The sequence below is a fragment of the Myodes glareolus genome, chromosome 9 (assembly GCF_982192425.1).
Source record: "Myodes glareolus chromosome 9, mMyoGla1.1, whole genome shotgun sequence".
Taxonomy (NCBI): domain Eukaryota; kingdom Metazoa; phylum Chordata; class Mammalia; order Rodentia; family Cricetidae; genus Myodes; species Myodes glareolus.
This window is the reverse complement of record NC_142034.1, coordinates 2,708,724-2,732,933: the sequence shown is the minus strand read 5'-3', so window position 1 is coordinate 2,732,933 and position 24,210 is coordinate 2,708,724. Positions and strand designations below refer to the sequence as shown.

The following is a 24,210-nucleotide window of genomic DNA, read 5'->3' as shown; positions in this document are numbered from 1 at the left end:
TCTGTCTTGAAGAGCTTTTAAAATGGTCAGCAGCTTGGTTGCAGCTGCTCTGGATGCAGGCTCTGCCTCTTTCCACTTTCAAAATGGTGGACGTAACATTACTGCCAGCTCTGGGACTGCCATGTAGGAGTGCTCAGCACTTTAACTCTGAGAATGAGCTTGCAGCACATAAACCCTTTTCACCTGAGTAATAGCTAGATATGCCATGCAGAGCATTGCGCAGCCTGGAAATATCTCTGTGTATGGTGGCAGGAATCCGTCATGCTCTCCTGCTTGTGCACACATTCAGCCCTGATACCGTTGCCTGCCCAGGCAGGGAGCGCTGAGCTGTGGGCATGGTCTCACAAATGGGCACATAAACACCCGGGATCACAAATGCCATTCAGTGCTCCATAGCTGGAGTCTGGGCTGGCAGCATGGCCCAGGAAGCTTCCTTTTTAAAAAAGGCATGACTTTTTTTTTCTGCTACCAGTAAATCAGGAAAACATCCCTTAAGGGAGCTGCAGCATGCTGCCAGTCGAAAAAAAATGAGGCAAAATTTTGTTTTTCTGTGTCTGAAGTTCCTTTTTAAAAAGCTTTTTAAGGTTTTACATGGATTTAGCCCCTCATTGGGTGGCAGCGTAGTGGGAGGTGGATGCTCGTTGGTCCCAGCCACCCAGCCACGAAATAATCACACAGAAACTATTATTTAAATCACTACTTGGCCTATTAGCTCTAGCTTCTTATTGGCTAACTCTCACATAGTCATTTAACCCATCTCCACTAACCTGTGTATAGCCACATGGCAGTGACTTACTGGCCAAGTTTCAGCATGTCTGTCTCTGGCAGTGGCTCCATGGTGTCTCTCTGACTCTGTCCTTCTCTATCCCAGCATTCAGCTTAGTCTTTCCACACCTAGTTCTGTTCTTCCCTGCCAGAGGCTCAAAGTAGTTCTTTATTCATTAACCAATAAAAACAACACACAGAAGAACCTCTCACACCAAAAGGGATCCTTATTTACCTGTAGGTTAGTTACATGGAGGCTGGACTCCGTGTATGGTTCCTTTGACATTTTGTGGGTGATCTGGCTAGTTGTGCTGAAGCTTCTGTGTGACATCCAGCAAGATATGTCAGGCAGGGATTCCCCAAGCCATTGCTCAGAAGGGTGCTTGGAGTAGGGTGTGTTTGGTGGGGGAAGGGGAACAAATCATGCTGTGGGCATCCTGCATGCATTAGGGAATCCACTGGTGTAGACATTGGGAGTGGGTGGGCACTCGGGCCATACAGTTTGTTTTGATTTTCCATCTTATTTGTCCCCTGGGTTCTGTAATCTCTGGTCCTGCCCTATAAATCTGGGAGCAGATAGGACATACAAGGCCTCAGAGAAGGTCGCTCTCAGGGGATATTGGTGGGATGAGGGGTCCTGTTTGCCCTCCCTGGAACTTGCTGCTCTTCCCTGGTGTGATCATACCTTCACTTGCCCCAGCAGATTCAGCGAACAATGAAGTCTTTGTGGTGGCATCAGCTTCAGAGGGGAAGACTGAGCAGGGGGAAGAGCGGAAAGAGGAGGAGTCCCCAGGCTCCAGCAAGGAGCTGGAGAACCCAGAGGAGTCTGATGCCTCCTGGACCATCCAAATGGTGAGCGAGACAGCCACACCTACTTTGCCTGCCTACATGCTTCTCGCACCCTCTGTTCTGCCTCAAGCTGTTTCCTGATGTGATCTCCTTGGTTCCTGGGATTGTTCACCTCTCAGTCACTAAACAAAAGAACCAGTGAGTTCCGATCTTATCAGAGAACAGAGGAGAAGACACAGGAGTAAACCCTAGACTCTAAAGTGTGAAAACACTCAGAAAAATAGATGTGTGATCTCACAGGGAAAGGAAGAAGTCCAAACCAAAGGCTGTCTATCTGTCATCAGAATAAGTCTTATAATAACTAGAAAGCCTCAGTATGACAGCACACAGGAAGTGCAGCCTGGGAAAACCGTGGCCTGGGTGTGGCGGTGGCACTTATCTGTGAGCTCAACTCTCAGAAGGCAGAGGCAGGGAGATGGAGCGTTCAAGGCCAGTCTTGCCAGCCTGGTCCACTGTGAGACTCTGTCTCAACCTCCTCCTAACCAGGTGCCTATAGCAAGCAGCTGGGTGTCCTGATGCCTGTCATCCTGTCATTCCAGAGTTTGGAAAGAGACGGGATGCTGAGTTCCAGATCAGCCCCAACTACATAGTAACAGAGTAAGACTTTGTATCAACATCAAACCAAGCCAAAGGGACAGTTAGTTTGTATTTCAGAATTAGAAGAAACAAAGTAGCTGAAGGAATCATTTGTCAAAAACTTGGGAAATTTGTTTTAAAAATCTCAATCTTAAACTGTGTGTGACTGCACACCTTTTATGCCTGCACTAGAGAGGCAGAGACAGGCATATCTCTGAGTTCAAGGCCAGCCAGGTCAACAGGGCCAGTTCCAGGAGCTACAAAGTGAGGTCCTGTCTCAACAAAACAAAACAAAACAAAGAAATCAGTGTGACTGGAGAGACGGCTCAGCCATTAAGTGCAATGGCTGCTCTTCCATAGGACCCAGGTTCAAATCCCAGCACCCACATGGTGGCTCACAATTGTCTGTAACTCTAGTTCTATGGAATTGGATACCTCTTCTGGCCTCCATGGGTACAAGGCATACATGTAGCGCACATACATGCATGCATGCAGTAAAAAACACCCCAGTGCATAAAATAATAGTAAAAATAACAATAATCATAATAAATTAAAATGTAAAACCAACAAAAACCAGACTCCCAGAGAGAATGTTGAAGCGGTCCAAGAGCAGCCGCCCACACACGAGGGATTCTTCGTTGTGTAACACGCAGTTTCTACCCAGAAAGCACAGAGTCGCAAAGACAATAGGCTGGGCTATACAAAATGAGAGAACAGTGAAGCTGTTCTAGAGAATCCCTGTGCTGGAGGTGCAGCGTAGGGCAGAGTGCATCCAGTATGCACAAGAACCTGGATTCGAACCAGCACCACAGACTGTGCATTAGCAACACTCCAGTGGATGGTTCCCGGATACCAACTATGAAGTAGGTGCCTCTCAGGAAGAGGGGTTGGTGTTGCCTCTGACTAGGTAAGAGGAGGGGCATGATCTGGTCGGAGCTGCACCTTTCAGCTGATGAGAGCGGGAACCTATTAGAGAGAGGTGGTGACCAATGGCACCATGACTGCTGAATCTCACAGAATTGGTCACTCTAAAATGGACTGGGGGCTGGAGAGAAGAATCTGCTTAGCAGTTAAGAGCACTTGCTGTTCTTCCCAAGGACCCATCACCTACATCCACCAGCTCACAACCACTTGGAACTCCAGCTCCAAGGGATTTGTCGCCCTCTTCTGGCCTCTGCAGTCACCTGCACGCATCCCCCACACAGAGAGGGATATGCACAATAGAAAGCAAACAAATCTTAAAGGAAAAAAAAAAGCACTAATGCTAACACAAATGCCTGCAATGTATGGACCGGGTGGAAAACGCGTACGTAGTTGCTAGTGGGGTCGGCTGGTGAAAGGTTTGTGGGGCTTTTTGTGTGTGTTCCTACAACCCGTGGTCCTTCATCTGCTAGTGCATTTTAAAGAGTGGCTGTCAGTGCATGTGATGCTTCCGAAGTCCTGTGATGCTTCAGCACTGGGCACTGAGGCAGGTACCAGCAGAGATGGAGTGATCTTTCCATGCTGGGGGCGGGCAGATCTTCGTGGGTAATGGAGCCAGTGGGTGGCAGGAGGTGCTCCACCTGCCCTGCCCCCCCCCCAACTCTGCCCAGTCTCAGAAAGCTCCTCCTGGAGAGATGCTCAAGATCATGGCTGCAGGGAATTTAAACTGCTGCATTGTGATTTTCCTGGTTTCTTCTCCCTGTCTTCTCAGTCAGAGGACCATTCAGGAACATTGTACTCATTAAAAAATCTGGAATTTTAATTCTATTTGGGGGGTGAGGGTGGGGGAGGGTGGTTCAAGACAGGGTCTCCCTGTGTAGCTTTGAAGCCTGTCCTGGAACTTGCTCTGTAGACCAGGCTGGCCTCAGACTCACAGAGATCCATCTGTCTTTGCCTCCCGAGGACTGGGATTAAAGGCGTGCACCACCACCACCCAGTGGACTTTTAATTCTTAATTCAGCTTGGTTTGGTGTGCTACATCGGTGGTGGAGAGATTTAATATCGGCAAGGGAAATCTTTTGGCAACCTGCTTCTGTCTTTTCTGTGGGTAGCTTCTTTGTGCTAAATAACAGGGTGCTCATTGCTAACTTTTCGCTTCCTCTCGGGCTAGGGGGTTTGTACATCTTGCATGAAGGGAAGGTGCCAGGTGCCAGGTGCGTTGTGTGGAACAGCCCTCCTAGTTCTTCCTCCCAGGCTGCTCGATGTGAGGTAGTGGGAGCTGACTGCAGGGGGCGGGGGTACTCCATCTGTGTGTCTTCTGAGAGGCCAGGCTCTGGAGATCTAGCTTGGGTCTTTCTTTGGTGACCTACCTGTCTAGTATCCCTGAAGTATTCCATCTGAAGCAGACGAAAGCCCTTGGGACCAGGCCCCAAGCTTGTTTACACTGGACACTGGTGTACCTGCCCATCAGTTCACCACACAGACTTGTTCTGAACACCCTCAGAGCCCTTCCTTAGTCTCCCTGCACCTTCCGCCATTGGTGCCAGACTCTCAAAGATGCTGGAGAGCTGAGTTGGTCCCTGTAAGGAAGTGGCCTTCTTGGGCTTTTTCTGAGGTGGAAGCTCCTTTGGATCTTGCAGGAGCAGAGCAGGAGGTAACCCTCCCTTGTATGAGAAGGGTCGTGTCTCAACAGGAAGTGGACCCAGTGGTCTTTGTAGATGCTTCAGGGGACACAGCTGGTGGCCCAGAAGGTTCTCAGTGCTCTCCCAGAAAGAGGAAGAAGAAGGAAACAGCCGGGCTTGAGATCGTGGATGCTGAGCAGGTAGCTTGAGAGCACAGTTATTCAATCACACCCCCATGCCCCCCAGCATTTGGATGCCACACTCCAAGTGACTGGCTCAGATAGCTGAGGACTGCTGAGGAGCTGAGCCGCCCCTGGGTGCGGCAGTGCAGACTTACTTAGGATGTAACTGCCAAGACTGGAGATGTTGACCGGGCAAGGTCATAGCTTGGGCTCAGATCTGGGAGGGGGCAGTTCTGGGCTAAGGTGTCTGAAATCAGGAACCAGATGCCACGAGGGGCCTCCTGTACCATGTTTGTCTGTAGGAGTCTGATATTTGTGTCTGACATTTGTGTCATCAGCAGAATGGGACTTAGGTAAAGAGACCACATAATGTTTATTTGACCATTTGAACCTTTGGAAATTTTTTGGTTACAAACCACTGAGTAGCCAGCTGGAACTGGCTGAAGGGACTTGGTTGCTCACATCACTGGTGTCCTGGGGTGAGATTTGATCCAGATGCTCAGGACAAAGGGTCTATGTGTGGCTCTGTCTGCGACTTCAGGTGTTGGATGCCTCTTAGTCTCCCAATATTTGTGATTAACCACCCTGGACCTGTCCCTCGTGTTATGGCCTCCACAGGCCTACGTGTCCTGCACTGTTCAGGGAATGAGTGGATGCTTCTTATGGTGGCCTCTACAGAAAGAAAAAAAAAGGTTTCAAACCTCATGAACTGTGATGGTTTGGGAGCCTGACCTTTGACATCAGCTAGTGTAATTCACTGTCCAGCTGGTCTATGTTCAGCTCTTGTCTCTTATCGGGGTTCAAGGCGTCCTGAGTCACCTGATGCAGGGTCTCCATCAACCTTCCGGGGCTTCACATCCTGAACCTGGGGTCCTGACAAGCAAAACTCCTCAGGTTCTGGCTAAGTTACCGAGGTTAACCTGGTAACTGGGTTAGCCAGGGAATCGCTGCTTCTCACTCTCGTCCTTAAACTCACTGCCATTTTGTGCCATGTGATGCCAAGCTGTCATGTGTGGAGAGCCTGTGAATGTTGCTAATGTCTAACAGGGTCCCCAGGTGTATCCTATCAGAAGTGAGTCCAAGGGAGGCTCAGGCTTTGGCAGAAGGAAGTGTGTGGCCCTGCCTGGCACTTGCTTCTTGGCTCTATCCCCTCCCTTTGTTCAGTTAGTATCTGATCAAGCTAAAGATGGTTAAGAGCACTTGTTCTTGCAAAGGACCCGTGTTCGATTGCCAACACCCATGTGTAGGCTCACCTCCTTCTCTGACACCAGCACACATGTAGGCAGAATTCTCATAGACAAAATAATAAAACAAAGAAGGTGTTGGTGTGATAGATCTAAGGTGTGGTTTGGACAGCCAGCTCCACTTGCTTGAGGTTTTGGACAGAAACCTGGAGGGAAGTGCTGGGGGTATGGAGTCTAAGGGTAAACAAACATCTCTCTGTTTAGAGTAAAAAGAAGAAGAGGAAGAGAAACCAGAGGACCACTTCCTCAGAGGCAGGTTCCTTGTCTTCCACGTCTTCTGGCCTCTGGAGTCTGGATATGCCTTCAAGCCTTGGATCCCAGGACTCAGCCTTGGCCCAGAACCAAGTTCAGCAGGCTGGTGTGGGTAGCCAGCCGGGCCAGTCAGGGCACACGGTGACTATGCCAATGGAGAATGGCTGTGTGCATGCCTCAGGCAGCAGCCTCCCTCTGCAGGGTCACAGTGGGACAGGCACAGACAGTGGCATCGGAGGTGGGGCCCAGAAGAGCCCTGATCCCAGTAACCACACAGAAGTTAAGGGCCTCAGCACTTCTAAAGCTTCAGTGGACAAGGACCTGCCTCAAGAGGGGCCCTGTGGTCCGGCCCCTTCTGCCTGCAAAGGCCCCGCTAAGGTTACTGATGCTGTCCAGAGGACCCCATTGCCTGAATCTAAGGGACAGAAGTCTGAACACAAGGAAAAAGGGCCTGTGACTGCAGTGCTGGCCACCTCAGAGGTGAGCCGCTGGGCGTGGTGGTGTGGGAGTGGGCAGGGCAGGGCTCCCCTCTGAGTTACTCACCTTGTGGCTGGTACTGACTGAAGCCACAGAGTCAGTGTTCATTTTATCACTATGACTTAGAGTTTGGGTGATCCGTTTCTTCCAGCCAATTGATGCTACAGGTGAGGCAGCCAATCCAGAGAAGGATGGGAAAGAAAAAAGAGACAATGGTCAGAAACAGAAACCATCCGCTGTGAGTTCTGCTGCCGCCAAGCACCAACACCAGGTAGAGACTTGACTTGCCAAGAGGTGTCCAGTATGCGGGGCTCCTGTCTGTCTGCCCTGGTGGTCCTTCCTCAGCCCGTCATCTCTCGATGAGCTGCCCAGTGTTTATGGCGATGTCATCTGGGAGGCAGAGCCAGTCTCCATGGAACTATGCTAGACAGAGGCGGAAAGGAGAAAGTTCCCTGAGGAAACAAAGGGTCTGATAAGGGTCCTGAGAGGAGGTGCGTCCCTCCTCTTGGGTGGCTGGGTGAGACCCGAGGAGGTGCTGTCAGAATAGAATCCAGGAGTGAGGGTTTAGCCACAGACACGGAAAGTGCCCTGATGGGGAATGGCATGAGCCCAGGCCCTAAGGTAGAACGTGGTGAGCCTGTTCTCAGAGAAAAGGGAAGTTGGTGAGAGATAGAGAGGCTGTGGCCAAGGTTGAAGAGGGGCTCCTGCAGGCCATGGGAAGCCGACCAGAAGACTGCCCAGTTCTGAGCCAGGACGGCTGTGGCCCCGGCTGCTGTGAGACGTGTCTTAACCACTGGGATTTAATTGTTTGCTCCAGGAAGCCAAACTGAAAGGCAAGTTGGCTGAGACTGGGAGGAACACGGGTGAGATTGCGAACACTCAGCCAGAAGATCAGAAGAAGTCAAAAGAGAACAAAAATGATGCAGCTGCTTTGAAAAACCAAAAGGAGCAGAGAAACCAGAAGGCTGCCGCACCAGAGGCTACAGTGAGGTGGGACGTGGCCTCCTGCAGCGCCTGTGTTACAGCTCTGCCAGAGCCTTGCAGCTCCTGTCATGCCCAGCCTGCATCTCTTCTCAGTGCCTTTGGCACATTCATCTTTGGGAGGACAGCCCTGGGTGGGCCCACCTGGGACACCAGTCCCAAACCTCTTTCCTGTTGGTCCCTGGGTACCTCACAGTCAATGTGACCCTAAGGAGCTCTCCTGGATGAAGCCATCACTGTCCAGACTCCTAACCCACCCCACCCCCATGATCACTAGCATGTTGGAGCTGGATGTGCTCCTTACTAGCTGGGGAGAAGCAGCAGCCTGCTGGGGGCGCTGTGTCTGAGTCTGAATGCCTGGTACTTAGGGGTGTCGACATACATCAGAGAAATAAGCCTGGTGTGTGTGCGTGTATGTGCTCTTGTGCATGTGTGCTTATTCCTGCATGTGTGCACACACCCCGCAGCTGGTGTTTCCTTCTCTCTCTTCCCAGAACACTTAGCCCAGAGGATGGAGTCACTGTGTACTTCCACGCCATTGTCTCCCGTGACTTCTCATTCAACCCTGACAAGCACAGAGTGTGTGTCAGAGGGGGAGCAGAGCTCGGGAAGGAACCCTGGTCTGATGCTTGCGAGATGAACTACACCAAGTGAGTATGTGGGGTGTTTTGGGGTTGGGGGTGCTGTCCTCTTCAGTAGTCATGTGACCAAAGCAGTTGGGCACACTCTCTTCTTCCTTTTCTTCCATTGCTTTTTTTTCCTTTTTCTTCTCCTGTTTTGGTTTGTCTGAAATAGGGTCTCACTTTGTAATCCTGACTGACTTGAAACTCACAGTAATCCTCCTGTCTCCTACCACAATTGGTGGAAAATTAGTGAGGTTTTTTTTGGGGGGTTTTTTGTTGTTGTTGTTGTTTATTAGTTTTATTTATTTTAACATATTCAGTGTTCTGTATGAATGTCTGCCTTCAGGCCAGAAGGGACTACGAGATCTCATTACAGATGGCTGTGAGTCACCATGTGATTGCTGGGAACTGAACTCAGGACCTCTGGAAGAGCAGCCAGTGCTTTTAATCTCTGAGCCATCTCTCCAGCCTTTTTATTTGGTTTTTGAGACAGGGTTTCTCTGTGTAGCACTGGCTGTCCTGGAACTCTCTTTGTAGACCGGGTTGGCTTCGAACTCACAGATCAGCTGGCCTCTGCCTCATGAAAGCTAGAATTAAAGGTGTGAACTACCACTGCTGAGACTGAATGAATGTTTCAGACACATTCTCCAGCATGCATTGCCCCCTCCCACCTTAGTGTGGGTCCCTTCTCTGGGTTCTGGCAGGAAATCATGTCCTGTGGTAAAAGCACTGTAGCCTGGGGCTGGGCTTCACGACATGTGTCCTCTGGTAAATGACATATTATGTTTCTCCACAGAGACCTTCGTGAGCTCGGGTCTCTCGTCGAGGGCAGCATGGTCATTCCCAAACAGAGCCTGAATAAACCCATCCCTTATAAGTATGTCATTCACCGTGATGGCAGTAGCAAGGATGCCGTAGACTACGAATTTATCTATGAGGAGTCAAAGAAGAAAGGCGAGCATGTGAACCGCAGTCTGTTGGTGGATTCTGCCCACTTGGGCACTGGAGGTAAGCCATCACGGGGCCTGAGTGGGTCAGCTCCTGGGTCTTTGGGTCCTCTGGTTGGCACTGCCCGCCTTTGCCTTGACGCTGAGTAAAGCTGCCTTTGGGAGTGGGGTTGACTTAACCCTTTACTGTGTGAAGAGACCTGGGAAAGTCTCCCATCAAGGAGCTGGATGGAAGGAGCTGTATCAAGGTCTGGCTGGGATGGAGAGAGACTGAGGGTGGGGCAGGAGGGGTGGAGGTCTGGCTTTGTCAGTGACATTTGGAGTCTTCTCCATGTTCACCATCTGTCTTCATTCCTGTATGCTGCTTATGTAACTCCATTTGGCTGGAGCATTTGGAAGGGCACCCTGGTCCCCTGTGTTCTGCTATTCACTGGCCTTGTCTTCCTGGGCTCACACTTCCCATGTACTGGGATAACATATCCTTCCAAGGAAGGGCCACAGAACTGTTGAGGACCTGCCCAGGCACTTGCCACAGTCACCTCTTGTCCCTCTGTCAGAGGCAGAGTCCTGAAAGGGTTCCTTTCCTCTGTGTGTGGTGGAGCTGCTGAAGCAGCTCCAGACCTGGGAGAGGCAGGTGGATCCCTGCCGAGTCTCTTCAGACCGTCCTCCTGCCTTTGCTCAGTGTGGACTTGATTTTTTCCTGTTACTGAGGATGGAATTCAGGCTCTCAGCATTGACACAATTTTAAAAGCATTTCATTACATTGATTTGTATGCATGTTCAAATTGTGTGTGTAGTTTTTGCTGGCTTGTTGCTACTCCCTTTGTGTGATCCCTGTTTTGCAGCAGGGGTGGGAGGACATGAAGGCCACAACACAGACTCCAAGAGACTACAATGCAGAAGTTATTTATTGTTAAAAAAAAAAAGTTGGGGGCTTTTATGGAGTTAGGGAAATTAAGCTGCGGCAGGAATGGTTCTGGTTGGTCCTTTTCAAACTGACAGTCACTCCCGGTGTGTTATTATTGGCTAGGAGCGCATGTCATTAGTTAACTGTGCTTTTGGTCCTCTGATAGGTTGTCTTGACCAATTTTACATACTCACTGTTTGCATGCGCTTGTGCTATTGCTCTGCATCATGTGTGCGTGTGTGAGTGTACATGTGTGTGTATGTGTGTGTGTGTGTGCGCGCGCGCGTGTGTACATGTGCACATGTCATGGTGTGCTTGCGGAGGTCAGAGGACAACTTTCTCACCTGTGTCAGCAGGGCCTTCATCAACTCAACTGTCCCCACAGCTCCCGTGATTATTTTGTTGCTGTTGTTTTGTTTTGGAGACAGGGTTTCTGTGTGTAACAGTCCTGCCTGTTCTGGAACTCTCTTTGTAGACCAGGCTGGCCTCGAACTCACTGAGATCTGCCAGTCCCGAGTGCTGGGAATGAAGGCCTGCGTCACTACCACCTGCCTTTCCCATCATTTTTTTAAGGACAGGATTTGACTTGTTACCCATGGTGGTCTTTAAAAATTTTAAAGACAGATTTACTTTTTATTTTATGTGTATGTGTGAGTACCCATATAGTATTTGTAGAGGGAAAAAGACGAAGGTCATTAGAGCTAAATTAGGCAATGAGAACACGATATTCCTCAGACACAGATGCCTTAGGATTGATAACCAAGAAGCGTTAGGTCCCCAGAAACCTCGACCTCGGCTCTTTTGAGGCGCTGGCTCAGACCTCGATTGGCTTTGCCAAGTTCACTTTGGACAAGGACCACAGAAGTCAACTTCCCTTTGTCCTCTCAGGGCCTCGGAGGAAGTTTCTTATGGTGTCTAAACCCAGAGCTTTATACATGCTAAGCTAGCACTCTCCCTGTGATCTACATCCCGAGGCGTTATACACGCCAGCAGCATGCTACCAGCCCCGGCTGCACATTACTGACCGTGGGCTGCACAGTTGCACCCTGTGCTAGCTGATAGAGTGGGCTGATCACCTGGGCTTTCCTTCCTTCCTGCCTCGGGCTGCTCCCCCGGCATTTCTGCCTTCTAGGGAGGCCAGGCCTCTGGGATCTGGAGCTCACCCACATGGGTTCTTTTGTCCCCGCAGACTGGCATCAGTATGACGACATCATCTGCATGAAGCCTCCTGGGAAGATCCAGAGAATTTTAGATTCCTTCATTGCTGGCTCGAGAAAGGATCTGGTGAGAGGGAAGAAGGATGCCGCTGCAGTCATGCTGGACCGCATCTTCAGTGTCCTCCAGCCCTGGAGTGCCATCAACCTGCAGAGCTTCATGACCCAGTTCCTGCAGTTTTTCTCCGTGGTCCGAGTGCCTATGGTCCATGAAGGGCGGGCTAGGCGGCCATGGTCCAGTCTGCAATATGAAGAGAAAGAGGTACCCATTCCCCACTGTCACCAGCAGCTCTGGAGAAGGCAGGCAGTGTCCCTTGACCAGCTAGAGGCTAGGTGACCCCTGGACTGAGTGGGCCAAGTACAGATGGAAACGGGAGGACCTCATGCCATTCACCTCATGGGGTTCCACTGCGCCCCACCCTCAGCATGGTCCTGTGCTCTCCCAGAAGGGCTGGGCTCCTCCTTACACCCTGCACTGGTGTGGCTGTCCCTAGGATGCCCCCTCCTGTACCTCCACCCTGTAGGGCTGGAGACTGAGCATCCGTGTCCTTCAGTGGTGAAGCCCGGGAGAGAGGCAAGTGAAGCCCTCCCTGGCACTGGTGACCCGGTCCCTGGCACTGGTGACCCGGTCCCTGGCACAGTGCCTAGCTGCTGAATGTCCCCTGCAGAGCTCACACGTCTTTCCTTCCCGGGACCAGGTGAGGGCGCACCTGTGGGAGCATGTGAAAACCCGGATGGCACCTTTCCTGGAAGGGAAGAGCGGGGACTCTCTGCCTGCCGACTGCCCTGTCAGGAGTGGACTGAAGTTGGGCCTGACCGTCCTTTTCATGGCGGAAGCAGTTGACTTTGTTGTCCCTAAAAATGACCTGGACGCGCTGTGCTTCCTCCTCACTCCGAGCGCTGGCTCGGCAGAAGCTCTTCACAGTGACCTGAGCCCCATCCTCAGCAAACCTCAAAAGTATTTCCCCTTCATTTCTTCTTTATTTTCTATTTTATGTGTGCGGGTGTTTTACATGCACATATGTTTGTGCACCATGTGCATGCCTGGCGCCTGTGGAGGTCAGAAGGTGTTGCAGACAGGTGTGAGCCAACTTGTGGACACCGGACACAACCTGGGCTCTCTAGGAGCAGCAGTGCTCTCAACCACGGAGCATCTCTCCAGCCTCTGCACCATTTCTGTTTTGTGTTTGTTTGCTTTATGACAGTTTCACTATGTAGCCCAGGCTGCCCAGACTCATGAGATTTCTGCCCTCAGCTTGCCGAGTGCTGGATTTTGGGCATGAGCCCCACACCTGCTCATGGAGCTGAGGGTCGAGGTGCATGTCTGTGATCCCTGGTGTTTGGCAGGCCAATGTGGGAGAATCCTATGAGTCCATAAATTTGAAGCCAAACTGGGCATCTTGCAGTAAAGGAGCACACAGATTGCTTCTGCGCACGTGTCTCAGCATCTGTGGACGCCCCAGGGATGTGTTCCCTCCAACTCTGCCTGTGCCACACAGATTAGAAAGCGTGTTCTCACTATAGGGTTACAGTGAGTTTGGAGGCGACCTCTTTGCACCCAGTGACCTTGCCTTGTGGCTAGTGTGATGTAGACTTCTGAGCAGCTCTTCCTGGGCAGTGGCTTTTTGGCTTGATGTTTTAGACACCCAGGTGATTGATTCACAGTTTGTGAAGATACTCCTCAGCTGTGTGGTGTAGATGGAGATGACTCTGGCAGGAATCTGCTGTGGGGATTTGTGAGGGTCCGCAAGGTGGGGCTGGGATTCCATATCTTTCTTATGACCGATTTCCTGGTGTGGATCCTGTCCAGCCATGCAGAGTTCCCTACAGACGGTAGTCATAGACCACTGGGCCACCTTCCCCTCACTGACGCCTCCTTTCTCTTCTAGATGGCGTGCGTACTTGGTAAACCTGTGCCGCAGGTGCATAGACGAGGGCATGGACCGCTGGCTGGGCACCTTACCCATCCTGCACTGCTGCATACAGCTGTCCCTACCCAGGAGGGACTCTAAGAGCCAGCCCGAGGACACCTGGGCAGGCCTCGGAGGAATTCCTTTCGCACAGTTTCGGGAGAAGGCACCCACTCAGTGAGTCGAATAGCTGCACTTACAATGCCAATTCCAGACCCTCAGGTGGCTGACTTTAGGGCAGCCGGTCCCCTGTTGGAATCATTTCTGCTTTTCATTTAGTAGGGGCTTCTATCTCCGGGACTCTGTTCTCTGCCTACTTATTTCGTGTGTAGCTCAGAGGGCAACTCCAGTCCGCGTCCTTCCTTCCGGGTCTCTGCTCTTCTTTCCTGACTATGTATGCCCAGATGACCGGCACATTAATTTTGGGTTATTTTCCTGTCTGGTCTCAACATCCCATCTCCTCACAGGACCGCTGGGGTCACACATGCTGGTACTATGTGTCTTTTGCATGTGTCTGAACTCAGGTCCTCATGTACACATGAAGCATTTTACACAAGCCATCTACCCGTCCTCACCAAGCCCAGGTAACTCAACAGACAGCGCTGCTGGAGAGAAGGCTCTGCTGCCAGCCTAAGTAGACCAATACTGGGAACGTATTTCCACACAGGACCTCCCCTCTGATAAGAGAACCTTACCAGAAATTCTGTAGAAAACTTAAATTCTAGGCGTGAAATCTATACTTTTCCTTTTTTCTTTCTTTTCCCTCCTTTCCCCACTTCCTCCCTCTCTTTCCCACTTCCTCCCTGTCTTCCTTCCCTCTTCCTCCCTCTCCTCCTTTCCCCCTTCCTCCCTCTCCTTCCCCCCTTCCTCCCTCTCCTTTCCCCCTTTCTCCCTCTCCTCCTTCCCCCCTTCCTCCCTCTTCTTCCCTCTCCTCCTTCCCCCCTTCCTCCCTCTTCTTCCCTCTCCTCCTTCCCCCCTTCCTCGCTCTTCTTCTTCCCCTATTTCCTCTTCTCCATCTCCTTTCCTCTCATTCCCTCCCTTTCCCCCATATTGGAGAGGGAACCCACAAAATTTTCAACTCCACCTAGCTCTGCCACTGCTCTCAGTGTGGGATGAAGGGGAGCCCCTCGGGTCTGGAGGGAGAAGTCCAGCAGCCACCCCGCCCTTGCAATCCCACCCTGCCCTCGCTGCCATTCTATTCCTGACCGACTTTTGTTTCCCCTGGGCGACCACAAACCTGAAATCGGACTGCTGCAGCTCCTGCTTCTGTCCCCTCCACGTCAGTTCTGACCGCTGCAGCCTCCCCGCACCTGTACTGTCTCCTCAGGAGCCGGGTTCTCCAGTTCATGCAGTCTAAGATGGCGCTGCTGCAGGTGGACGACTTCCTCTTCCGCTCCTGGTTCAGCCTGGTCCCGCTGGGAAGCTTGACTTCTTACTTGGAAAACTCGACAGAATACTTGAGTCGCGTGCCTGCCCGCGTCCTGGATTGTTTTCAAGGGGTTTCATACCGGCTTCGAGGGCTGGGGAGGATCTCCCACCAAAATCTAGAGGTGTGTTGTGGGGACCAGACCAGCAAGTGGTGTCTGAGCAAGAAGGGGTTAGCTGCTATAGTACTGGGAGTGGCCTGTGGGAGAGGGCTCACTTCATGGGTGGTGCCTGGGTCTCACCCCCAGGGCCATGAGCAGTGAGGGGGTGGGGAAGGACTGAAAGTAAGAGAGGGATTTATCTAGAGGTGGGGAGGTTTATCTAACCAGAAGTGATGAGTTTTTTTTAGACAGATGTGGTGACATTTCCTATAAAGACATAGGCTGATTTACCTGTGTCTACTCTATTTCAATAAATAGGACTTGGGAAAGCCAATAGCTTTCCTAAGTTCTATTTTAAGTGTTTTAAACAGTTGTGCTGGGCAGAGCTACAAGGCAGTTAGGGTGTGAGCTTGTCCCATAGCTGCTGTCGTCCATCCTTCCTACACGGCTTTAGATATAGAGAATTGTGTATGTTGGACTGGGAAGATGTTCATTTGGTAAAGTGCTTGCCATACAAGCTTGAGGATCTGAGTTCAATCCCCGGAGCCACCAGGAAATGCAGGGCACTGTGGCCTGCCCTTTACTCCACAGGGGGAGTGGAGATGGGCAGATCCTTACTAGGCAGCCTAGCTCAATTGTGATCTCCAAGCCAATGAGAGACACTGCCTCAAAACAGGGTGGACAGTTCCCGATAAGAGCACAGTCTCCACACATGTGCGCATGTGGGCATGCTCAGAAGACAGCAAGCGGGAATTCTGTGCCGTGAATTTACTCATGGGAAGCTATTCTTCCTAAGTGCAGCTGTGTTGATGGAAGGAAAGACGAAGCCAGTGAACATGTGCACACAGCCGTTTCTTGGCTCACTCACAGCATGCTCACACCCACCTTCTCTTCACCAGTGCTCGTGTGCACACAGGCGTTTCTTGGCTCACACCTCCTTCTCTCCACTGTCCTAGGATATCAAGCAGATTTTTACAATGCTGATTCACCTTGTGGACATTTATGAGACCACGTAAGTAGGAAGGCCAAGGGCAGCCTTGGCTTCCACACAGCTCTGGGTGGCATGGTGGCTGCCCCCGCTGGCCTCAGCTTCCCACACGTGCTGTCGCCATGGGAAGGTGGAAACTAAGCCATGTTTTCCATGCTATTAGATGCCTTGTCCAGCTTCAGGGCTGAGATTTTACCCATGGTCCCTTGCTCTGTCCCTTCACTGTACCTGTTACATCCGTTCCTGCCTTTAGCAAATCAGATCAGAAGACAAATCAAACGTATTACTGTTCCCCTGGCTATGACAAGCGCCTGACAAAGGCTGCTGGAGAAAGGTCTGTTGTGACTCAGTGTGAGGCACGGTCCTTACTGTCGGGGAGCACAGTCCATACTGTTGGGGAGCATAGTCCTTACTGTCAGGGAGCCCAGTCCTTACTATCCGGGAGCACAGTCCATACTGTCGGGGGGGGGGGGCCCAGTCCATACTGGGGGTGGGGCACAGGGGAAGATGGGGAGCAGGAGTATCAAGCAGGGCTGACATTGCATATGAAATCAGGAACTGGAGAGAGAGGAGCCCTGGTGGTCAGCTCTGCTTCTGCGTTTCCTTTAGTCTGGAACTGCCATGAGCTGCAGCCCCAGGAATGTGTGGTGCTGGGTCCATCCCCCAGGTCCTCCGACAGTGTAGCGAGTGTTCTGACTTGACTGCTGAGTTTCCTCTCCAGTTCCTCCTTTTGTCCTTTTGCAGTACTGAGGATTGAACCCAGAGCCTCAGGTGCTAGGCAGTCAAATCTCTATTCACTCCATGCACAAACCCCCTCACATTTTTTTTTCAATTTAAACATTCCCCCCCCTTCTCATTTGTCAACTATTTTATGATTTCTCCACCTCTCTTTGTGGATAGGATTCTTGGGGAGACCCTGCTACAGACCTACTTACCCGAGTGTCTGACCCTCCACGAAACTGTCTGCAACATCACACCCTATGGAACATTCTATGAGGTTCTTGTCCTGTCTGCCACGCTTGTCTGTAAAATGCTTCAGCTCAAACCCGCAGGGGTAAGTGAGATTCACACATCTGTATTCACAGTACAGTCTGTGATGCTGTACTGGAGGGCATGGGCTTCCTGCAGACAGGACAGCCTGAGAGACAGTATTGGAGAACCAACCCCAGGCTTTCCTGCAGACAGTACAGCCTGGGAGATGGTATTGGAGAACTGGGCTTCCTGCAGACAGAACAGCCTGGGAGACTGTATTGGAGAACTGGGCGTCCTGCAGACAGTACAGCCTAGGAGACTGTATTGGAGAACCAACCCTGGGCTTTCCTACAGACAGTACATCCTGGGAGACAGTATTGGAGGGCATGGGCTTTCCTGCAGACAGTACAGCCTGGGAGGCAGTATTGGAGGGCATGGGCTTTCCTGCAGACAGGACAGCCTGGGACTGCCCAAGAGCACAGGCACACTCATCGGCTTCCTGCTCTCTGGGCTCCTGTCATCTGTGCTCACTGGAGGGGACCACGTCTGGTTCCTGCCACTGCAGATCTTTGTACATGTCTTTGATCGTTACCCTTTCTGTCTGCTTCCTTCCCTCATCCTCCTGCAGACGAGGCCATTCTCTCACTGCTCGGTGTCCCTCACCCACTGGGTTCATGAGCCTCAGTTTGAAAGAGCTGGAGCCCTTCTGTGTATGAACTGTTTCTCTCTTCACAAGTCAGAACTCTGACTTTATTGATAGATTATTAAACATGTGTGTGTGGGGGAGTGGGTTAAGATGGGTTTCTTTCTGTATCCCTTGTTGTCCTGGAATTCACTCCGTAAACTAGACTGGCCTCAAACTCCCAGAGATTCACCTGCCTCTGACTCCTAAGTGTTAGGATAAAGATGCGTGCCACCACCTCTCAGTGTAGATACATATTTTAATGTTATTCCCTTTGATTTTTCTTTTCAAAATTATATAACCACAAATATGGAGAGAGAGAAACAGACAGAGACACAGAGACTGAACCATGGGCATGGGTGTGGAAATCAGGACACCTACTGAGAGTCAGTTCTCTCCTTCCCCCATGTGGGTTCTGGGGATCAAACTCAGATCATCAGACTCGATGGTGACCACAGATTCTGTAATCTGTTTCTCGCGTGCCCGCAGGGCGCCACAGAGGGACCGGTTGCTACAGAAAATGAAGACTTGCTGACAAGCATCTTCCAGGGGGCCCTGAGCACCACAAGAAACTGGCTGCGCAGCGTGTTTAAAAAAAGCATCTTCTATACCAGTCCAGCCACTCTCCGCTTTACCTATCCTGAGGAGATGACGGTAAGCCTTCCGGGGAGCTGTGAAGCTGCCAACGGCACATGGGTATGGACATAAGGGACTGGGAGCCATCACTACCGTCCCGAGAGCTGTGACCATGGCCTGAAGCCTGGCCGCTGTGCTCCGTCTGTACAGAAGGGTCTCGTCAACCCCTGGCCATGTTTCTGTTCTTCACACTCTCTTGTCTGTTTGAAACTTTCCAGGATAAACATGAGGGGACTCCTTTCTCCAAACAAAGTTGTCACACGACTGGGAGGGTGGTGGTGACTTCATGGGCCAAAGTGGGTCGTGTTGCCGACTCACCACCAGCACAGTTTACCAGTGACATGAAGAGCTGAGAGCCCCACGATTCTTGAGGCTTGGTGCCCTCGCCTTTCATACTGCCATAATGGTCCGCCCTTTCTTACTGCTCTTGAGACAAGGTCTTCCTATGGTGTTCAGGCCAGCCCTGAACTCCTGGCCTTCAACAGCCCTCCTGCCTCAGTTTCTCAAGTACCTAGGACCACAGATCTGTAACACCGCACCTGCTTGTCCACCTTATTTGTCCACGCTGTGGCATTAAGTCTTTGCTGAGGTTGTCACTTTTTGATTGTGCAGCTGTGGCGAAAGCTGGTGGAAATCGACTTCCCCAGGAAGTATGGCTGGAAGGGGTCGCTGCTGGGAGACTTGGAAGGAAGGCTCAAGCAGGTACCTGAGGCTGGGGCATTCTTTTTGTGAGATGAAAGAACATAGCGAAGACCAGGCACCCTACATCCCCAAATGTTATGTGTGGTTCACTTGAGTACAAGGCTGATAATGGTGGTGAGGCAGGGGGTTAGCCATGAGTCTGGACATGTGTTCTGACTTGGTCTTTGTCTTTTGACTTCAGAAGAATGTTGAAGTTCTTGTGTGATGACCGTAAGAGAACAGGCACATTATGGGTTCCCCGACCACATATGGGGAAGCTCACATGCAGACACTGCACTGGACAGTAATGGAAACAGCATCAAAAGGGAAAAAACAAAACTGCACAGAAAAATGCTCGTTAGTGTGAATGAAGGCTGCTGACATGGAAATCCAACTTTACATGATAGGAATGCTTCATCCGAAATTAAGATAGATCCTAGGGAACCAGAAGGGGAGGACAATGGCTTACTTTTCAAAACTTATCTGTCTGGCTTTCACAAGCTCCAGGGCTGGTGTTTTGTTTTGGTGTTTTTTGGGTCTCTGTGTGTGTGTTTTTTTGTTTTTGTGGAGTTTTTGTTGTTTTTGTTTTTTTCAAGACAGGATTTATCTATAGCTTTGGGCCCTATCCTAGAACTTGCTCTGTACACCAGGCTGGCTCTTAACAGAGATCTCCCTGTCTTTGTCTCCCAAGTGTTGGGATTTTTTTTTCCTCTTGCAAAGTGAAATAAAGGCTTTTTAATTTTTGAATATTTGTGACAGGTTCTCACTCTGTGTCCCAGGCCAGTTCCAAGCTCCCAACAATACTCTTGCTTTGGGCTCTCTAGTGCTGGGACCAGAGGCATGAGCTACCATGTCTAGCTACAGAATCTGTTTTCATTAGTTCCTTGGATAGTGTGGTCCTTGCAGACGTGCTTAGTGCCTGTGCAGAGAAGCTCAAATCACGGGGTGGTGAAGACACCTGGTGTTTCCCTGGCGTGTAGTGGTGAGGAACCCCACAGCCTCACGTCTCCCTCCTTGAGCACACACAGCCCTCACGCCTCTCTCTGTCCGCAGGAGCAGCCCCGTTTGCAGATCTCCGTCTTCTGCAGCGGTCAGTGGCAGGATCGCGGACTCCATGACAGCGTGGCCAGGAGCTTTGAGAAGTGTGTCATTGAAGCCGTGAGCTCTGCTTGCCAGGTCACTAGCCTTTCCCTGTGGGCTCACAGGGGTTTTCTGATGTGGCCTCCCAAAGGCTGTGGAAGCCTGCTTGTTCTGAGACCCCACAGGGTCTAATCAACTCCCTTTGTGTCCAGAGCCATGTGCTGAGATCCAGAGTTTTCATCCAACTCCTTGAGAAGCAGCGTGGCTTCCTGTTTCCTGGCAGTTAAATGCCATGCAAAGCCACAGTTCCTAGGCCAGGTGTGGTGGCGCATACCCTTAATCTCAGTACTAGGGTTACAGAAGCTGGTGGGTCTCTGAGTTCGAGACCAGCCTGATCTATGTAGTGAGTCAGTCCAGCCAGAGTTACATGGTAAGGACCTCAGCATCTCACAGGCTGAGCCCCAGTCACCCCATGAGCACTGCTGCTGGCGGGCTTTAGCTTCTGTTCATCTTCCTCTGCTCTGACAGAGACTGAGAAAAGGATCGCGCTTGGTAGAGGCACACTCAGTGCCCTGCTTCCTCTCGCTTCTGCAGGTTCAGCTCTAGCGAGTCCCTTCTGAGGTAAAGGTCTGCTTTCTGTATGTGGAGGATTGTACTGTCCCTGCTGAGTGGCCTGAGCACCGTGTCAGAGCTCTGCTGGTCACGTGTGTGATGAGAGGGCTCAAAGCATGTTAAGCTTTCTCCTATTAACGTTTTATTATGTTAGAGTATTGCTCTCTCTCTCCCCTCCCTCTCTCTCTCTCTGTCTCTCTCTCTGTCTCTCTGTCTCTCTGTCTCTGTGTGTATGTGTGTGTGTGTGTGTGTGTGTGTGTGTGTGTGTGTGTGTGTGTGAATGTTTTATTATTTGGAATATTGCTTTTCTCTCTCTGTATGTGTGTGTGTGTTGGGCATGTGCATGGAGAACAGAGGACTTCTCTGTGGGGGAGCTCATTCTCTCTTTCCCCCACATGGGTCCCAAGGATTGACTCACGTTGTTGGCAGCAGCCACCTTCACCCACTGTGACATCTTTCTGTCCAGAAATAGCACAATTTCTATGACATATTTTTCCTTTTGTGAAGTGCTGAACATTGAACAGGGCTTTACAGATGCTAGGCAAGCTCTAACCACTGATTCAAACCCCAGTGAGCATTTTTCCTGTTTTTTTTTGTTGTTGTTGTTTTTCGAGACAAGGTTTCTCCATGTAGCTTTGTAGTTTGCCCCGGAAGCTCTGTAGACTAGGGTGGCCTTGAACTCACAAAGATCCAACTGCTTTTGCCTCCTCCCTTTGCCAAGTGCTGGAATTAAAGGCATGCGCCACCACCACCTGGTGCATTTTCCTTGAAGACTCTGTGAACCACTTTGATTTAAAACATTATTGAAAGAATAACTTTAAAAAGCAAAACTATAATATAAAAAGGTTGCAATTAAAAAATAAAACCACAAAACCACTCTGCAATAAAGCAACCCCAAAGACAGTAGAACTCAGCAAACTTGTCTTCAGTCAGAAGGGAATGGGATGGAAGCTGTGATCTTCCCAAGGGAGCAGGTACGTGCTCTCAGTGTTTTCTGTGTAGCCAAGGCTAGACTCCTTTTCAAATGCTAGGATTACTGTTGTGTACCACCACACCAACTTTTCACGTTTCTCTTATTTTAAAACAAACTAATAAGACATTATTACATTTTTTTTTTATTACTCACTTTCTTTATAGTCTCAGACCAGTGTCCTTGAGGGGCTCTCCTGTCCAGATCTGCAGAAATTTGGTACTCTCTTGTCCGCTGTGATAACCAAGTCCTGGCCTAAGCACAACGGGGAGGCTGTGTCGGACATGGATGGGATCCTCAAATACCTGCTCATGTGGCCAGATGTGAGGCAACTCTTCAAACTGTGTGGTATGTGCTGGCGGCTGCGGGGAGCCTGGGGAGGGCGTCCTCTTGGCCTCTGGGAGCAGAACGGGGCAGAAAAGCAGACCTGACATCCCGCTGCTCTGTGCTGATAGAGGAAGCAGCTGGATGGTGGGCCCGAGACCAGGACAGGCACGGGCGTCCTGACAGCTGACGTCACAGCTGACTGAGAGCTGCTCCATCCTAGCTGCTCTGCTGCCATGCTGTGCCTGGCACTGCCCCCGACAGTCTAGGGCCTCAGCCTCCAGGAGAAGGGACGGGAAGTGCAGTGTGGACACTGACTGGCTTTGCTCTGCAGACGCCGAGAGCAGCAAGAATTGCAGTTGGGCTGGGAGGGATGGCCCAGCGGGTACAGGGCCCGCTGAGTGGGGAGATGGCCCATCAGGGTAGGGGATGGAGTCCGAGGATACCTGTGGCTTCTTGCTACAAGCCAAGCTTCAGGTTCAGAGAGATTTTGGACTGCCTACATATGCATGCACACATACCGTGTATGCACATGTGTGGACGCACACACACACAAACACACACACACAAGAGCGAAAACTAGACAAGCTCAGGAGGCCTTCAGAGCAGTCCCTTTGAGAGCAGTGCTGATTGACATACAGAACAGGAACTCCCAGCTGACCCTCCCAGCACACACAGACCCGAGTGTTAGGACTTCCCCTGAAATCTCTCACATGTCTTCTGTGAGCTGTTGTGTTTAGATCTTGGAGCAGGAATGTGCTGGGTTTGAACTAAAAGCCCAGGCGAATTTAATGCTCACTTAATGCTCACCAGATCTTTTGATAGCCCAAACAGGGACCTGCCCCCCAACAGCTTGTGAGGCATGAGGCCAAAAGTGTTAAGTGCTAATGTGGGTGCCATTTGTATTTGCTGTTCACCTGGAAGTATCACAAGTGTGTTTTTTCAATTAATAGGTTTTCTAGAAAAATTTATCAGCAAACTTGGCTCCTACAGGCTCCTTCAGCAGCCATGTGTGGCTGTTCACACCTGGAATGTGGGTGTCCTTTATCTCGGATGAGCTGTTCAGTGTTGGCACACTAAGTCTGTGGGGTCATAGGTGCTCTCTTGGCTTTAACACATGCAGGCTGGCATGTTTGGGGCATCACAGTGCCGACACAATGAGCTCACTGCCCCCAGGATCTGCGGCCCTGCTGTTTTACTACCCTGTGGTTTGTTCTCTAGAAGATCCCAGAGCTGGACCCATAAGTGTGGTCTTAGAGACGACTTTCACAGGAGTTTCCATTGGAAGCGCCTCCCTGTCTTCTTATTGCTCAGCCGCTGAGTTCTGTTTTCATCACAGAATAACTTCATTTGCAGAACTACCACGACATCTCACCCTGTTCACCTGCCGAATAGCATCTCAGTTGTTTCATGTTTTGCTGCTGTTTTCCTGAGACTGAGTCTCTCCATGTGGCCTTGGCTGGTCTATAGGAGGTTGTGCAGACCTGGGTGGCCATGAACTAACACTCTGCTTGTCTCTGCCTTAGAGTCCTGTGCTGCCATGCCCAGCTGTTTTATGGATTTACAATGATGGATAAGACTACTTTGTCTCTGATGATACAGACAATCATTCTGTTCTAATACAAATATAATGATAGCAGGGGAGGAATTTTCTGGGGGTTACAAGTAAATGTATTGAAAGTCTTTCCATCTAGACTGATTGACAGTTAACCCATTTTACCTGACAGCGGGGAATGGTGGTCAGGATGTGCGGAACCTGAAGCCATGCACAGTCAAGTGTTGTCACACTGAGAACACGGCCCGACGGCCGCTGCACCATCAGAGTCATCAGGGATGCCTGGTGGGAATCGAAGAGGTCAGGAGACCCAGGCTCTGAACTATGTGCTCTCCCTCTGGTCAGGAAGCAACGAGAAAATCTTAGAGAACATCACGGGGGAAGGCAGGGAGCTGATGGCCACGGCTGAGTCTGTATTCCAAAAGGCTGCAGAGGAACTTGAGGATGGCACCATCGTGATTGGACAGCTGGAGTTGATCCTTAAACACAAGCGTCAGTTTGTTGACATCTGGAACTTAAGTAAGTATGAAGCTGAGATTGTCAGCACATTGAGAAGCTGTGGTTTATTGTTCTGAGGAGTATCATGAACAAGCAGTGAAATGATGGCTGCCAAGTACGTGAATCCACTGTCCTCACAGACTGGCTGAGCAGGAGTCTTCCTGGTCCCTCCTCCTTGCCCGACTGTGCAGTGTGTGCAGAGCGAGGCAGCAGAAA

At 50.7% G+C, this 24,210-nt stretch overlaps 1 protein-coding gene across 5 annotated transcripts in view; it reads left to right on the top strand.

Moving 5' to 3' along the window:
- LOC146893374 (E3 ubiquitin-protein ligase RNF213-like) overlaps positions 1–24,210 on the top strand; it is an 86,595-nt gene that overhangs the window by 8,509 nt on the left and 53,876 nt on the right. For 2 of the 5 annotated variants that reach the window (XM_087909668.1, XM_087909669.1), the window contains exons 3-19: positions 1,469–1,617; positions 6,364–6,891; positions 7,040–7,159; positions 7,706–7,878; positions 8,364–8,519; positions 9,289–9,500; positions 11,536–11,822; positions 12,259–12,518; positions 13,450–13,647; positions 14,798–15,020; positions 15,953–16,008; positions 16,885–17,038; positions 18,128–18,292; positions 18,887–18,976; positions 20,009–20,131; positions 21,785–21,965; positions 23,842–24,015. In XM_087909668.1, the coding sequence (XP_087765794.1) occupies positions 1,469–1,617; positions 6,364–6,891; positions 7,040–7,159; positions 7,706–7,878; positions 8,364–8,519; positions 9,289–9,500; positions 11,536–11,822; positions 12,259–12,518; positions 13,450–13,647; positions 14,798–15,020; positions 15,953–16,008; positions 16,885–17,038; positions 18,128–18,292; positions 18,887–18,976; positions 20,009–20,131; positions 21,785–21,965; positions 23,842–24,015 (3,249 nt within the window). Of the gene's footprint in view, positions 1–1,465; positions 1,618–4,804; positions 4,934–6,363; positions 6,892–7,039; positions 7,160–7,705; positions 7,879–8,363; positions 8,520–9,288; positions 9,501–11,535; positions 11,823–12,258; positions 12,519–13,449; positions 13,648–14,797; positions 15,021–15,952; positions 16,009–16,884; positions 17,039–18,127; positions 18,293–18,886; positions 18,977–20,008; positions 20,132–21,784; positions 21,966–23,841; positions 24,016–24,210 lie in introns of all 5 variants that reach the window. The other 3 variants (XM_087909666.1, XM_087909667.1, XM_087909670.1) reach the window with 2 other exon arrangements.